The sequence below is a fragment of the Eulemur rufifrons genome, chromosome 15 (assembly GCF_041146395.1).
Source record: "Eulemur rufifrons isolate Redbay chromosome 15, OSU_ERuf_1, whole genome shotgun sequence".
NCBI lineage: Eukaryota > Metazoa > Chordata > Mammalia > Primates > Lemuridae > Eulemur > Eulemur rufifrons.
The window spans coordinates 5,868,064-5,885,996 of NC_090997.1; the positions used below are offsets into that span (position 1 = coordinate 5,868,064).

At 36.7% G+C, this 17,933-nt stretch overlaps 1 protein-coding gene and 1 pseudogene across 1 annotated transcript in view; one reads left to right on the plus strand and one right to left on the minus strand.

Annotated features, from left to right (window-relative positions):
- The window catches only part of SRPK1 (SRSF protein kinase 1), a 72,730-nt gene that overhangs the window by 2,534 nt on the left and 52,263 nt on the right, over window positions 1–17,933 (minus strand). The window contains exons 13-15 of the mRNA XM_069487820.1: window positions 17,167–17,274; window positions 5,044–5,113; window positions 1,565–1,657 (exon numbers count right to left, since the gene is read on the minus strand). Of these exons, the coding sequence (XP_069343921.1) occupies window positions 1,565–1,657; window positions 5,044–5,113; window positions 17,167–17,274 (271 nt within the window). The remainder of the gene's footprint in view (window positions 1–1,564; window positions 1,658–5,043; window positions 5,114–17,166; window positions 17,275–17,933) is intronic.
- On the plus strand, window positions 11,276–11,765 carry LOC138395561 (ubiquitin-conjugating enzyme E2 variant 2 pseudogene; annotated as a pseudogene).

A 17,933-nucleotide genomic window follows, 5' to 3' on the forward strand; every position in this document is an offset into this window, starting at 1 on the left:
TGACCAACATTGACAAGTGACAAGATCCTACTGTGGAAATCCAGGAACTAATCCAGGTAGTCTATAGGGAATTAAATTTCGTAAATCAGAATCTAATCCTCCATTCACAAAGCACTTCTTTTCTGATGTATTCCTCAGAAAGAAGTACCTCTATTTTTCATAAGGCTCTAAAAATTTAAGGTAATTTGTTGTCTCCCCATTCCAGGATTATTTTTTTTTTTTGTCCCAGTCAAACTGAGTATGCCAGTCAGGAACTAGGTATTCTATAAAATACAGTTAAATGCCTCACTCAACATGGTCTCATATGATGTGCAGAGGCAGTCTAGCATCACATATTGAGAATAATTTGCTTGTAATCTTTTTTTTTTGCCCCCCCCATAGTCTAGTAAATGTTGCTTCAAATGAGGCACTAATTTAAAAATAAAGAACTAATATCATGTCAAACATGTAATAAAAGCATCAAAACTAAAAGAACAAACCCTACACAGTTTTCCAATATGGCAGCATCAAACTCTACTATTCTGAAGTGGTAACCTAACTGCTTCTTTAAAGGGGCAATTTTAAAAATATGGCCTGTTATCAATGGCTTATTAAGGCAAATGCTGCTTAAATTTTTTTTCATATATGACACTTATCTGAAGTCTCTCCAGTGGGCTTTGAATGCCTATTAAATGAGCTACTTGGTAAACATGCATGCCTTACCCTGACTCTGCACTCTAGGAGGAACTCTTATGAAGCACTTCACCATTTTCTTGGTCTAAAAAAGGTTTAAGGGTAATGGTTCTGAGGATGCTCCCGTTAAGAGTTGAGAAAATTCATTTTTCTTCATACTTGTGCAGAGGTTGTGAGGAAAAGGGGAACCATGGCACAATGTGGAAAAAAAGGCCAGTTTTCTAGATCCTTCTTGGTCAGGTTTTCACATTTCAGTTTTATTTGGAATGCATAAGAAACACATTATTCCAGTCAAATGGCTGAAGTGGGAGTTTTATCTTTGTTCCTTTCATTAGTAACTAATAACATAAAGTTATAAAACTGAAAAGTGTAAAGTTACTTTGTGTGACTCGTATGTTTTGAGTGATTGGTGACTGTTAGGTGTCACTGGGATACAAAGATGAGTGAGAAGTAGTCCTTGCCCATAAGAAGCTTAAATTAAACTTCTTGCCCTTTGGTAGAGGCAGTTCTTAGACCTAATGCCATTTGCAAAAATTTGCCCATTTTTCAGAAGTGCTATAGTTGAAGCAATCAACCAACTATGTGTCAGACACTATACACATATTAATAATTTAATATGAAATATACCTTCTTATCATCCCCATTTAGAAATGAACAAATTGAGGCACAGTGAGCTTATGTCAAAGGTTATACAGCTAGTGAAGCAGGCAGGATTTGACAGTCTGGGCTCCAGTCTCTGCTCTTGACCACACCCTTTGACCTCTCTGCTAAGTCACACTTCAACATTCAAGGCAGGTATCCTTCTGGAGGAAGTTGGGAACGTGTAACTCACCTCTTTATTTTTAAACACTTTTGCACCCTTAATGTCTGGGAACAAACATATTTATTTTACCTTTTTTGGTGAAAAATTCCTTGGAATATTTTCCTGCCACAATGAGCTTGCGAGGCACCTTCCCCAGAAGTTCTATGATCAATGCAATGTGATCTGTATTTTTCAAACATTTCAAGAGGAGGGAAAAAAAGACATACGTAACAGGAGTAACAAATGCAGCTTTAGACAATGGCAGAAAGAGTAGCATGCACACCTCTTTGTAAAGCATCTCAAGCTTGCTTTCTGTCCTAAATGGGAAAGGACGACTCTATCCGACTAGTGGAAAATCCATAAAATCATAAAAAAATCAGGCGCCCACTCCAGTGGGACTTTCAGTGATAACTAAAAACAATCTTGGTGTGAATGCTCTGCTTCCTGAAGTTGTATCTCTGGATGAAAACTCATGTTAACAATACTACCTCTGCGATTGAAGAAGTCCTGTGAATATTTCCCACTGAGGGCAAAGCGTCTTGGAATTCTGCCTATCAGCTCTATAATGTACGCAATGTGGTCTAAAATAGAAGGGTAAGAAGAACAGGATCAAGGACAAGCTGTAAAAGAGGTTTTTCTATGAATAGCTTTTTCAAGGACTAGCTGTTTAAAAGTAACTACAAATAAAACCCAGGATACTCAAGAGAAGACTGGGAAGGCCAAGCGTTATTTCAGGTGGTTGGTCACCTGATGGTAGCTGGCAAGTCCCATTTTGGATTATGGAGGCTTATTTACACCTTTACTTCTATTTTGCCTATATATCTTGGTTTAGGTATGTTTTTTAGGTAAGGCAAAAAACATCCCAATATACTTTAGTCACTCTAGAACTCTTATTTATTTATGATACTGTTCTGGGCTTCAAGCAATAAAAGTATCATCTTACATAAGAATGTTCATGACAAAGCATTCACATATGACTATCTGAGTTTTTATAATCACTCTGTAAAACAGGCCAAAGATTAAAACCCCTTTTTAAAGATGAGAAAATGGAACCTTAGAATAAATGGCCTACTTGAAACTTCAGGGCTAATATAAGCTAGAACTCAAATGTAAACCAACAGCTTATCATGTTTTGTCTGGAGCTTTTTTTCTAAAATCACTTTTTAAAAAGTAAAAATTAACACAAAGATTTAAAAGTACAGCTACTTGACTATCTGTAAGCCACCAAAATGTCCAAGTCATATGACTTATAACTGTCATAGCATGAATACGGACTGTGAGCACTGCCAGGGAAGTGAGTTTCTTAGTTAGGAGGGAAGCCTGGGCCAGCCAGTACCCACACCTCTAGGCAGCTCTTCTGCCTTTTTCACTCTGCTGGTGATTCTATCAACTAAGAATATGAAGAGGTTTTTTAAAAATAATGGCTTCTAACCATTAAAAAAGCTTTATTAAAAAAAAACCTTTAATAATGTAGTTAGAGAATCATTAAGGTTAAAAGGAGTCATTTAAATATTTCCAATTATGTATCTCACAGGGGAAATAACGTGCTAGAGACATCCATATTATCTGGGAATTTGTGAAGCTCTCAGCTAGTATCTCTTTTTCATGTAAAAAAGCCAGTGATGTAATTTACAAAGGACTTTATATTCATGACTTCACTACAACCTTTCAGCAGTTTTGCCTGAATTTATGGTTTGGTAACAAGTACCTGGATGCTAAGAAATTTCTGCCAATTTTAGGCATGACCTGCAAATAAACATCGTCATATAAATTACCATTAACAACAACCAAAATGAGAATATCAAGGAATAAAAATGAGACTATAGCTTCTCTTACTATAAATTTCTAAGTATAGTATTGGTTCTTTTAATATTTTTCTTATATCATGGAATTCCCTTGAAATCATTCATTTACATTTAATTGTAGCAACCTAACTCTGGCTTATCAATTAATTACAGGATTAATATACTTCATAAGCAAAATTATTAAGTATTATCCCAGTAGTTAGGGCTATGGAATGTCAACAATAGAGGACATTCTTCTCTGGCTCCAGTACTACTATAACAAACTATGCGTACATTTGTCAGGAGGTAAGGGTTTGCTTTTTCCTGCTCCTACAGGCCAAACCGCAGTAGAATAGAACAGCGAGGTTGAGGTTTGCTCTAAGGACTATTAGTATTGACTGGTACAGGAAGGATTAAATTAGCATTTAAATCTCTAGAGAAGACAGTTCTCCCATGTCCCCTTATTTGGGACTTTTCATATATATTTCAATTTTCAGGTTTGGTGGCATGAGGTCCTATTCAATACAAATCTAGCCACTATATGTGTTCTGTACCATACACTAATATTTATGGAGAGTCTAGGGAAGTATAGAGAAAAAAATTAATTACCTTCTAAACAAATATAGTTAGAGCATTTCTCAAACATTGTAAGCCTATAACCTCAAACTTATAACCCAGAAAGACAAGAAGCAGAGAATAGGGAAAATCAAGTATGTACATGGGAAGTAATTACAATATCTTCTAACATGGGGTTTATACATATGAAACATGTCTAAACTACACCTATCAAAATAGGCAATCATAGGAATTAGTTAGCACAGCATTTTCTAAACAGTATTTGTGAGGAATATTAGCACACCCTACTAACACTGCCTATTAATAGCCCAGGGGACCACATTTTTGAGAAAGAACACTCTTGATTCCACAGAGCACAAAACCTGATTTTCCAAAGACTCAAGGAAAGCAAGGAAAGAACAGAACATATTCTCCACATTGGGAAGACATGCTGCTAGTGATCTTTGAAAATAATCCTCATTAATCCTACAAACAAAACAAACGTTGCCTCAACTGTACAGAAAAGGTAAAACATTTTTTTCATTCAAAGTATTAACTCATCTAGTTACCTGGACGCCACCATGACAGAACGATCACACACGTACAGTTGTCTGTTTCCACAGCTACTGAGATGAAGTAACTGACACCTTGGGCTTTTCCACTGGCTACCACAAAATGTAAATCTACTGTACTTTGTTTTAAAATGAAATTCTAAATGTCAGTATCATTTAAAAAGGAAAATATTATAGCTTTAATTTTCAGAAAGAGGAAAAAGAATGCTAAATGTTGCAGAATTTATATAAATAAGATATAGTCTCTGCATTCAAGTAGTGTTTGCATATTAAAATTATTGACTTCCAAATGAAGTTGAAGCATAACTAAGCAATAAGTTGATAAGCAAGTAAATTCAAACTGGATAATGAATGAATCATTGGTATATACAGAAAGGAGGATAACTGATGTTGAAGAAAAAACTGCCTGGCAGATGGAAGTTTTAGTTCAATCAACTGTGGCCTTTATTTTAATACTCTCATAGAGCTCTTTAATATCCTTTATAAACTATTTAGTACATCTAAATGCCTAACACTTTTATATTTCTATCTTTTTTGGGATTTATATATACTCCGCACACCAGCAAGACTAAGGCTCTTCAGTACTAACAAATGATGTTAGCCACATGTGGGACGTTAACTACCACACACAAACATCCGTGGTGGTCAAGGGACTTACCTTCATCTCGAGTGTATTCTTCCCCTGAATGAGGTTCAAACAAATAGTCACCTGTGGCCAGTTCAAAGGCCTAAGCAAAAGAGAACAGCATATGAAAGCATCAAAGAAAAAGACTTTGGAAAGCTTTTAACTAAATATTAAGTAATTTTTTTCCCTTAGAAAAACCTGCAGATCATTTTTTTAAATGTCTAAGATTATTCCTAAAGAGCTTTCCTTCCATATCTGTATCTTAATAAAATGGAGAAAACAGCAAAAACTCAGTTAATACCAACATATGGGTTATTCCATGCCAAAACAAAACAAAACAAAACCAGCCTAAAACTCAGCAATTTAGCCCTTTTGAGTTTCTCTTTTTGGTCAGAAAGAGGCACACCTGGATATTAAGGTGATTCTAAGTTATTATTCATGAAAAAAAACAAGCCTTTCTTACATTATTTAACAGGGGTAGAAACTGAGATTCTGTACCCAAAATCAAAACCAAAAAAATCGGGTATCCACCTATAACTCTTTAGTGTTTGACAAAAAGTACACTCTTAATTCTTACATGGAAAGTACTCTCTAAACTGTCCCAGATGGAGAAGTCTCAATTCCTAGGTCTGTAGGAAATCAAAAAAGATTAAGTGTAAGTGGAGTCAGGAGTCACTCTATTCTATATGACCAGCAGCTCAGCAGCCCCCAACCAGGAAAAGAAAAGAACATGTCTTCTATAAGAGAAAAACCTCTTGCAAACAGTCAGTGTTTGAGAGGGTCTTAAGAGATGATTTCCTTTGGAATTAATGCCAAGCAGTATGGAAGGATAGTATCTGGGAAAGGGGGCTACATAAATATCTCACTGCTTACAGATAGATTTTTCAAAACTGATATGGCAGTTGTTAAAAATGACTTATTGATATGAAAGTACACTTATAAGCTAGTCATAGGTCATTTTGATTGAATCAATAGTACTAAGTATTCCAGAAAATCTTAAGAACTATAGGATGAAGGATTTATAGTCAGGGCATATTCTCAATTTAGACCTAAGTTTAGGTCTTGTTGGCTCACCAATGTCAGTTTCTATAGTTTCATGATATAACAGCCTTTCTCAAAACTGTATTACCTGGCTGTACTATCACTCAGAATGAAGCTATAAAACCAGAAGTTTTAGGGTAGTTTTAGGAATCGAATACTTACTTGTAAAATGTCAGGGATGCTAGGCATAGCTTGTTTTATACTCCATAACTTCATTGTGAAATTGAACCACACTGATAGAGCAAATACTTATTCTACTCTGAACTATCCTGAGGTTTATAGTACCAGAACAGCACAGAAAGAAATTATGATTCTTATTCATCAAAATTTATTAATCTTCTCTGAAACCAATACTTGTAAAAAAATGTCAAGGTCTCATATATGGAGTTTAGTAAAGATACTGAAATTAAAGCTTAAAAAACTACAGAGCCAGGCACAGTGGTGTGTGCCTGTAGTCCCAACTACTTGGGAGGCTGAGGCAAGAGGATTTCTTGAGGCTAGGCATTTGAGGCTCTGGTGTACCATGATGGTGCCAGTGAATAGCCACTGTACTCTAGCCCAGGCAACATAGCAAGACTCCATCTCTTTAAAAAAAAGTATATAGATATTATATAATTCAGAGTGATTGCTAAATTTCTAAAATTTTTTAGGCAGGTACTTACATCTCTTAGAGAACTTGGTAGTTCCTAGTGGTTAAAATTTTAGAAGTAATAGAAAAAAACTACTGAAAATGAGCAGGAGCTCTAGATTAGAAAACACCTAGTTGGAACACCCTCCTTTTACAGATGAGAAAACTGCAGCCAAAAGGAAAGGCAAAGCCCAGGCTAGAATCCAGGGCTCCAAATTCCCACTTTTGTGCTTGTCTCACACTGACTATAGAGTGTGTTTAAATCAGTGACAGACACATGCAAAACAAATTATAAAATTCCAGTGTACTAAAACATCAAGACAATGGAATATTCTTCAGAGCTAAAAAGAAATGAGCTGTTAAGCCATGAAAAGACATGAAGAACCTTAAATGCCTATTATTAAGTTAAAGACGCCAATCTACAAAGGCTACATACTATACGATTCCAACTATACGACATTATGGAGACAGTAAAAAGATCAGTGGTTGCCAGGGGCTGGGGGAAGGGAGGGATGAATAGGTAGAGCAAAGAGGAGTTTTAGGGCCGTGAAACTACTCTCTGTGATACTGTAATAGCAGATACGTGTCATCAATTTGTCAAACCCATAAAAGGTACAAAACCAAGAATTAACCCAAACATAAACTATGGACTTTGGGTAATGATGTGTCAATAGAGGCTCATTGTTTGAAACAAACGTACCACTCTGGAGCAGTATATTAATAGTGGGGAAGGCTCTGTGTGTTGCAGGGGGTGGGGGGTGGGGGTGGTACATGGGAACTCTATGTACTTTTTGTTCAATTTTGCTGGGAACCTAAAACCACTTTAAAAACAAAGTCTATTAAAAAAAAAAAATCCAGTGTACCATCCTTTGTCAACTTTCTCAATAGTATCACCTTCGAGAAAAACAGCTCCAGAAAATAGCAGGAAATGCATGGAAAAATTTAAAAAATGCCAACTTAAACAGACTAATATATTCAGATCTAGAAATAACTTGTAAAAGCTAGGTAGCAGAAAGGAATACGGACACAGCTTAAAAGGCAACCTAGCATTTCACGGCACCATGGATGTGCAGTCAAAGTGCCATGCAGTGATTACCCAGCAGAAAACGAGGGCTTTTTGTAAGAGCTGTTTCTCTAAGATAACATGTCCCTCATCCGTACCAGTGGGCTGGCCACTTTGCTGTCTTCCACAGTGAGGAAGACAAGTCGGGGCGGAGTCCTGTTGCCTCCTGCCCTGCAGAGACCAGAAGCTGCAGATGTGCTCAGTGTACTCACTTAAGGGCCCTTATCTTGACCTCAGGTCTGACAACATTAGGAAGGGCTGAATTGCTGAGAGTGTTATTCTGGAGAAAAGGTATTAAAAGACAATTCAAATTTCCTATCTTCAGCAATTTCTATCAGAGGGAAGCAAAATTCCAGAGTAGAGCTAGATGCTGGAACAATAAAGTCTGTTTAAAAGAAAGGAAAAAAGTTGCCAGGGACTGGGAGAAAAGGGAAATGAGGATTTGTTCAATGGGTGTAGAGTTTCAGTTTTGGAAGATAAAAAAGTTTTAAAGATATATTGTACAAAAATGCAAATATAGTTAACAGTACTAAACTGTACACTTAAAAATATTCCATTGTCAACAAGCTGTGGAAAACACCTTTGGCAATTTGATAGCCACTTGCTCTCCAGGCTTCTTTCCTGCTGGCATAAACAAGTTACTGTTAAGATGGCAAAACTGTGTCAATAGTTTAGGCGCATACTTTGATTAATTGGACTGCTTCTTGTTTGAAATATAATAAACTATACTTCTCATTCAAAATAGGACATTTCATATTTAATGACCTAATAAAATTTGGCTGGACATGGTGGCTCATGCCTGTAACTCCAGCCCCTTTGGGAGGCAGGAGGATTGCTTGAGGCTAAGAGTTCGTGACCAGCCTGGACAACTTGGCAAGATCTTGTCTCCACAAAAAATTAAAACATTAGCCAGGTATGATGGCATGCGCCTGTATTCCTAGCCACTCAGGAGGCTGAGGTGGGAAGATCACCCGAGTCCAGGACTTTGAGGTTACAGTGAGCTCTAATTGTGCCACTGCACCCCAGCCTGGATGACAAAGTGACCCTGTCTCTAAAACAAACAAAAAAATCAACAATCTTTAGCCAGACTAAGGAAAGACTCAAATAAAATCAGAAATCAAAGAGGAGACATTGCAACTGACATCACAGAAATATAAAGTATCATGAGACTACTATGAATAATTACATGCCAACAAATTGGATAACCTAGGAGGAATGGAAAAATTCCTAGACAATATAACCTGCCAAGGCTGAATCACAAAGAAATAGAAAAACCTGAACAGATCAATAACAAGTAAGGAGATTAAATCAATAGTAAAAAGTCTTCCATCAAAGAAAAGTGCAGAACCTGGGATGGAGCTTCACTGCTGAATTCTACCAAACATCTAAAGAAGAACTAATACCAATCCTTCTCAAACTCTTAAAAAAAAAAAAAAAAAAAAAAGGAAGCAAATACTTCTAAATTCTTTTTATGAGGCCAGGATTACCCTGATACCAAAGCCAGACAAGGACACTACAAGGAAAAAAAACTGTAGGTCAATATCCTTGATAAACGCAGATGCAAAAATCCTCAACAAAATACTAGCAAACCAAATCTGACAACACATTAGCAGGATCATCCACATGACCAAGTGGAATTTATCCCTGGGATGTAAGGATGGTTCAATACATGCAAATCAATACATGACATATCACATTAAGAGAATGAAGGACAAAAACCATATGATCATCTCATTAGATGTAGAAAATCCATGTAACAAAATTCAATATCCTTCTATGATAAAAACTCTTACCAAATTAGGAATAGAAGGAATGTACCTCAACACAATAAAGGCCACATACGACAAGACCACTGCTAACATTATACTCATTGGTAAAAAACTGAAAGCTTTTCCTCTAACAACTGGACAAAGACAAGGATGCTCACTCTCTCCACTTCTATTCAACATCATATTAAAAGCCCTTGCCAGAGCGATTAGGCAAGAGAAAGAAATAAAAGGCATCCAAATAGGACAGAAGTGAAACTATCACTGTTTGCTGATAACATAATATCATACATAGAAAACCCTATAGACTCCACCAAAAACCCATCTGAACAAACAAATACAGTAAAGTTGCAGGATTAAAAAAAACAAAATCAACACACAAAAATCAGTCGCATTTTTATACACTAACAAGAAACTATCCAAAAAAGTCAAGAGAACAATCCCATTTACAATAGCTACAAAAAAATAAAATGCTTAAGAAACAAAACTATAAAGCAATGATGAAAGAAACCGAAGACGGCACAAATAAATGAAAAGATAGCCTGTGTTAATGGACTGGAAGATTTAATACTGTTAAAATGTCCATACTGCCCAAACAGGTCTACAGATTCAATGTAATTCCTATCAGAATTCCAATGTCATTTTTCATAGAAATAGAAAAAACAACCCTAAGATTCATATGGAACCACAAAAAACAAAAAAACAACCCCCTCGCCCCCCACAAAAAAACCCCAAATAGCAAAGGCAATCATGAGCAAAAAGAACAAAGCTGAAGGCATGAGCATCATACTACCTAATTTCAAACTATACTAGAAAGCTATAATTTAAACAGCATGGTACTGGCAAAAAATAGACATAAAATAATATAGCCCAGAAATGAAGCCACACATGTACGGTCAATTGATTTTTGACATAAGTGGCCAAGAATACATAATGGGAGAAGGATAGTCTTTTCAACAGATGGTGTTAGGCCAGGTGTAGTGGCTCACAACTGTAATCCTAGCACTCTGGGAGGCCGAGGCGGAAGGATGGCTCAAGGTCAGGAGTTCAAGACCAGCCTGAGCAACAGCGAGACCTTGTCTCTACTAAAAATAGAAAGAAATTAGCTGGGCAACTAAAAATATATATAGAAAAAATTAGCCAGGCATGGTGGCACATGCCTGTAGTCCCAGCTACTCAGGAGGCTGAGGCAAGAGGATCACTTGAGCCCAGGAGTTTGAGGTTGCTGTGAGCGAGGCTGACGCCACGGCACTCTAGCCTGGGCAACAGAGTGAGACTCTGTCTCAAAAACAAACAAACAAACAAACAAAAAAACCCAACCAACCAACCAAACAAAAAAACAAAAAACAGATGGTGTTGGATATACACATGCCGAAGAAAGAAATTGGACCCTCATCTTACCCCATATACTAAAACCAACTCAAAATGGATTAAAGACTTAAATGTAAGGTCTGAAACTGAAAAACTACTAGAAGAAAACAGGGGGAAAATCACAAGACACTGGTAGGGGCAATGAGTTTTCGGATTTGATCCCAAAAGCTTAGGCAAATAAAGCAAATATAAACAAATGGGATTACATCAAACTAAAAAGCTCTGCACAACAAAAGAAACAATAGTGTGAAGAGATAACCTATAGATAGGGAGAAAATATTTGCATGCTATACATCCAATAGGGGTTGATATCTGAAATATATAAGGAACTCAAAGAACTCAATAACAATAAAAAAAAAATTAAAAATGGGCAAGGGTTTCAGGCTGCAGGAGAAGATGGTGGTCTCCATGGGAGTTAGAGTTACTCGTAATGGCCACTTGTTGGAAGAACTTGAAGGAACAAAAGGAGTAGGTGACAGTACAGTTAGCTGGGGCCTTGAAGATGATGAAGAGATGACATTTACAAGGTGGACAGGTAGGAAAACAGAATACATAGCTTGAAAATAGAATGTGGACCTAAATACACAGAAGCTCCTCCATCAGTTAGATTTGTAACAAAAATTAACATGAATGGAATAAATAATTCCAGTGGGATGATGGATGCATGGAGCATACCAATGAGAGCAAAATGGCAAAATTCATACAGCATTAAAGTTGTATTTCAAGAGTTAAAATGTCTAATGATGTCCAAAGCAAATATGAAGTTTCCACAGCCACCAGAAAGACAAACGTACAACAATTAATTTTAGTGGATCTTAAACTTGTCTTAAATCACCAACTTCTACTCATGTTAATGTCTTGATTAAATATCACACAACAAAATATCCACACATTAAGAAAAGAATTCCTGTAAACACAACCTGGACATTTGTAAGAACAGACTTAATATATGTATATCCATTATGTTTTCAGGTAACAGGAGGAACACTGCAGTATAATTTTTTCCCTCTTGTTAAGGCACTGTCATTTAAACATAAACCTGGAGTACTTGAAATAAAATTCAGGTTTACAAGATGAAAGCATGTTGAAAAGTGTCAGATGGTAGTGGAAGCATGTGTATTTCTGAAAAGTAAAAATCTCAAGAAGGAAAACCAGAAATGGCATGCTTTATCCATCTTGCTTAGCCAAAGAGCTGCAGTTGAAATTGTTTAAAGTAGCAGGTACAATGAATGTTGTCACAAATTGTGTTAATTTTTGAAGTGGTGTGGGTGCTGACTACCAGTAGTATCAAAAATATGTTAGGAATGTTTTCATACCTTTATTTATAATAAAAAATGTTGGGGGAGGGATGATGAGCCTCTGTTAAAAGCTGTTCCTATGTATTACATTTAACAGACATAGTAAATATCTGTTTACAGTCTTTGTTTAACAAATCATGCATTTAAGTTTAAGCAAAGTCAACAAAAGGGAATAGGTATATGGACATGTGATTTTGAGATTAAAGTTAGTTTTCTTTTTCTTTTTTTTTTTTTTTGGGAGATATAAGGTCTTGCTATTGCCCAGGCTGGACCTGAACTTCAGGTCTCAAGCAATACTCCCGCCTTGGCCTCCTGAAGTGCTGGGATTACAGGCATGAGCTACCATATCTGGCCTAAATTTAGTTTTAAGATGTAAATAAAATGTGGAACATGGGAAAAAAATGAGCAAGGGACTTAAATAAACATTTTCTAAAAGACATACAAATGGCAAACAGATCTATTAAAAAATGTTCAATATCACTAATCAATATGGAAATGCAAATTAAAGCCACAATGAGATATCATTTCACAACTGTCAGAATGGCTATCATCAAAAAGATGAAAGATTCAGTGTTGATGAGGATGTGGAGAAAAGGGAACATTTATACACTGTTGGTGGAAATGTAAATTTGTACAGCCATTATGGAAAACTATATGAAAGTTCTTCAAAAAAACTAAAAATAGTTACCATATGATCCAGCAATCCCACTTTTGGGTATTTATCCAAAGATTTAAAATCACTTTGTCTGCATTTACATGTTCATTGCAGCATTACTCACAATAGCCAAGTTATGGAATCAACCTAACTGTCCATCAATACATAAATGGATTTAAAAAAAAGGTGGCATATATAAATTGTGCAGCCCTAATCTGAAAATCTGAAATCAGAAATGCTCCAAAATGTGAAACTTTTTGAGCACTGACATGATGCTCCAAGTAAATGCTCACTGGGGCGTTTCCAATTTTGGATTTTAAGATTAGGGATGCTTAATCAGTATGTATTCTGCAAATACTCCAAAATCTGAAAATAATTCAAAATCTGAAATACTTCTGGTCCCAAGTATTTCAGATAAGGGATACTCAACCTCTAAACACACTGGAAATACCATTCAGCCTGAAGAAGGAAATTCAGTCATTTGCGACAATATGGACAGAATTAGAAAACCTTATGCTAAGTGAAATAAGCCAGGTACAGAAAGACAAATACTGCATATTCTCACTTGTACTGAAACAATTGCACTCATAGAAGCAGAGGGTAGAATGGTGGTTATTGAGGCTGGGGGAAATCAGGAGACGACTGATCAAAGGGTTAAAAAAAAAAAAAAAAAAGAAAGAAAAAAAGGGGGGGGAGGATTTTAGTTTTTCACTATAACAGTATTTACAAGGCCGGGCGCCGGTGGCTCATGCCTGTAATCCTAGCACTCTGGGAGGCTGAGGCGGGAGGATCGCTCAAGGTCAGGAGTTTGAGACCAGCCTGAGCAAGAGCGAGACCTCATCTCTACTAAAAATAGAAAGAAATGATCTGGACAGCTAAAATTATATATATAGGAAAAAAAATTGGCCAGGCATGGTGGTGCATGCCTGTAGTCCCAGCTACTTGGGAGGTTGAGGCAGAAGGATTGCTTAAGCCCACGAGTTTGAGGTTGCTGTGAGCTTGACGCCATGGCACTCTAGCCCGTGCAACAGAGCGAGACTCTGTCTCAAAAAAAAAAAAAAAAACAACAAAAAATAAAAAACTGTTTACAGAAACATTAAAGAATATCTTATTGTTAGTGGTGAACCATACACTATCATGTCTCATTTCTGTTATGATCTTACATTAGCTATATGGTTAAATAGGTTATATGCAAATACTACATCATTTTATATAAGGTACTTGAGCATCCATGGATTCTATATTCACAGAGGGTGCTGGAACCAATGCCCCAGGACATTGGGGACAACTATATATTCTCTAGTTTTTTTCCCCCTAATCATACTCTCTATTAGTTATGGGCCAACTTCTGGGGTGGACAAGGATATGCAATTCACCCCATTTCCTATGTATGTGTAGCTGCATTCACACAGCCTCTCACAAGTACGAGTGGGAGTCCCATAAATCCTGCCCTGAATTTCAGAGAGCAAAAGATAAAAAAGGAAAAGAACAAGTCCCAGAAAGTAATCGTTTCAAGAAAGGAATTTACCAGAAAAGGAAGACAACTGGGGATTATAAATATATTTCTCCACAGGGGGAGGTAGAGGATGTTAAAAGGCCAGAGAGGAAAATATTCTCATCCTGCCAGTTACGGTCCTACCTGTCCTGACCCCGATGTTTGGTGACTGTTAATTCTTAATGTTTTTCACAGGTATTTTCCCCTTTCCCTTTTCATAATTGCCCTTCTGACTTTGATTGAATCACTAATGTGGTAGGCAATCTGTCAACTTGTCTCTTTACCTCTTAGAGTCTTAATCTTTCCATCAATTAATTAAATCAAATGTGGAATGGTTAATCTTTCCAGGCACTTCTGATACTCCAGTATTTATTTTTACTCTGAATTTGACCAGATTTAAAACAACATTTTTTAAGTCTCTTATCAAAATAGGCGAAATTTGGAGAACAATAGGGTTCAAGTTTTTATGATACTGCCTCATGTCAGATAAGTGCTTGGTCAAGAAAATTCTGACATGTGAGTGAGTCCAGAACTACAAGGCAAGATTAATTTTCCCTTTATCTTTTTGCCATACTTCTTAAGCTTGAGCTTAGAAATACTATGTTAAATACCAAGTAGGATCTACTGCCTTTAAACAAAATAGGAATATGGAATAACAAAAAGAAACCAAGGTCCTCATTTTCTTGTAGCAAATTAACACACTTCTAAGAACCACATCTTAAAGAATTCACATTTTCATAAATTAGATGCCATCTATAAACTAGTTATATTTGTAAGTGGTGGCACCTGTATCACTTATGATTTTCTCTAGTAAATCAACTCCAATCAAATTCCTCAAAATACAAATCTTTAAAGTGTGGAAAGAAAGAAGTCTGAGATTTTATTTCAATATTCTTTCATTTTCTGCAACAATACCAAAAAAACCTTACTCTATTTATTTATTTGGAGACAGGGTCTCACTTTGTCACCCAAGCTGGAGTGCAGCAGTGTGATAGCAGCTCACTGCAGCCCTGAACTCCTGGGCTCAAGCAATCCACTTGCCTCAGCCTCCCAAATAGCTGGGACTATAGGCATGTGCTTAGCTAATTTTATTATTTTTTGTAGAGATGAGGTCTTGCTATGTTGCCCAGGCTGGTCTCGAACTCCTGGGCTCAACCAGTAGTCCTGCCCTGGCCTCCCAAAGTGCTCAGATTACAGGCGTAAGCCACCTTGCCTGACCCAAAGTGCTTTATTAGTCATGCCACATTAACAATATGGTTTTAACTCTACTGCTTTTGAAGACAAGGTTTTTCAGAATGTAGGTATCAAGAAATCCATGACCTAAAACAGGTTGGAACTGTTATCTAACCTCTCTTTCTCAATTTTCTCCCAGAGTTGCCTGTGAATAGTAAATGTTAATTGAAATGAGAATATATGTTTCTCTCATTCAATTGATGGCCTACAAATATTTACTGAACACTACTGTATCACAAAGAAATTGTTTGGTCTCTGTCCCTGTTTCCTGGAAGGAAGCCTCTAAATCTTTGAAATTTCCAAGCCATAGGACTGTTTTTCTTATTCATAGTGGGCCTTTGGGCCATACCTGTTTATACTAACAAGGTGACTCATGGTGGGCCCCTACATAGTTCCAGGATGGAAGCTGGACATGGACATGCTGCAGAGACCAACAATGTGAATAGAGGGTTTGGGATTTCCAACCTCCAGGCAAGGGAGAGGGGCTGAAGATCCAGCTCAACCACATGGCAAATGATTCAATCAACGATGCCTAATTAATGAAATCTCAATAAAATAAATCCTGGGCACCTGAAGCTTGGTGAACTTCCCTGGTTGGTGATACACATCAGTATGCCAGGGAGGTAATGAGTTCTGAGGACACAGAAGCTTCACGTTTGGTACCTTCTCAGTTATAATACAATATAGTAAGCTTAGCACTTTCTGAGGAGGTACTGGAAACCCGCCATTTATAGTCAGTTGGTTAGAAGTGCAGGTGGCTCGTAGACCCCGAGACTTGTGGCTGGTATCTGCAGAAAGGGCAATTGTGGGGAACTATGCCCTTAAGCTATGAAGTCTGTGGTAACTCTGGGTAGTCAGCCTAAGAAATGCATTGCAAGCACCCATGAAAATGTGTCAGGCAATGAATCCAGACACTTAGCTATACATACAGACATGATTCCTGACAGCATGGTGCTTATAACACAGCAAAAGAGAAACAAGTGAACAAATAAACATACTATTACAGATTGTGATAAAAGAAAGATCTTAAAGAGTATACTCCATTTCAAGAAACAATGGAACATATTCTAACATGAGGCTATTAGTGAAAAATCATTTAGTATCAACTAAATCTGACCACTTAAGTAGTTGCTTGCCAGGGACAAAGCAGCAATTTATGAATCTCTGGATGATTGGGCTTCCCATCTCAGGAGTCTCAAGGATGTCTGAGGAGCTGCTGAATTGTTCAGAATGAAGCAGTTTTTAGGGGTTTCCTGGTCTGAAAATAAATCAGTGCCAAATGGGCAAGGAAACTTATATGCTCCTAATCAAAACCAACACCACCTTATAGGAGTTGTTTTTAATTTTTCCTCCCAACAACCTGCAGTAAGAAATATTTCGTTCCTTCAACTAACAGGAACTTGGCAGTAACCAAATGGAATGGCAGATGTTTATAACAGATTTTTGAATTTAGACCTCTCCAGACATAGGATTGAGAGTACCTGTGATGAATCACCTATGATAAGTTTTTTCTGCTTATTAATTTGCTGGTCTACTGAAATTAGCAAACAGGGTGAGATATGTAGCCACCACCTAACAAGCAAAGGTTAAGGGGAAAAAACATTACCATGCATGCCGTGCTCCAAATATCAGCAGGGGTGTTATAGCCAGATCCTATTAGGACTTCCAGGGAGCGATACTGCCTTGTTTGAATATCTTCAGTGAAATGTTTGTGCTGAGTAAATGGAGAAGAAAATAGCATTCAAAAACTCATTCATTCTAAAAAGTAACAAGTCAAGATTGCTTAATAAACGGAGATGAAAATAAATTCTCTGAAGCTTTTCCCAAACCAAAGTTACCATTTAGCTTATTTCATAAATATAATTTTGATGCTATTGGCTCCAAACAAGCCTTTGCTTTACACATGGCTATTCAAATTATTTTTGCAAACAAATGATTCTAAACTTAATATAGTACACAGATTCAGAAAAAAACAATAGCTTTTTAAGAAATGGACAACTATTACCCTAAACAAAAATTAAGTTGTTCATTTGTCTAAAATTAATAAATTGCACTTCAACAAATAAATGACACTAATTTAGGTTCAATTCAAACTTTTCCTTGCTATGTGCTCACTATGAGGAAATAAAAGATGTAGGTTTCAAGTTTAAAAAAGCTTATAACCACTACCACCATCTACACAGAATTCTTGTCCTCATTCTCTCCTGCCCACCTTACTCCCTTTGAACTAATATCAAACAAGAATCTTTGGGAAACAGAGAACATGTTAAGCACCACGGTGATACAATCAGAAAAACAATCAGAGTTTTGTTAATAAATAAAATATATAAAAAAAAAGAGAAAAACTTTCATAGTACAAGCAATTCTGCATTC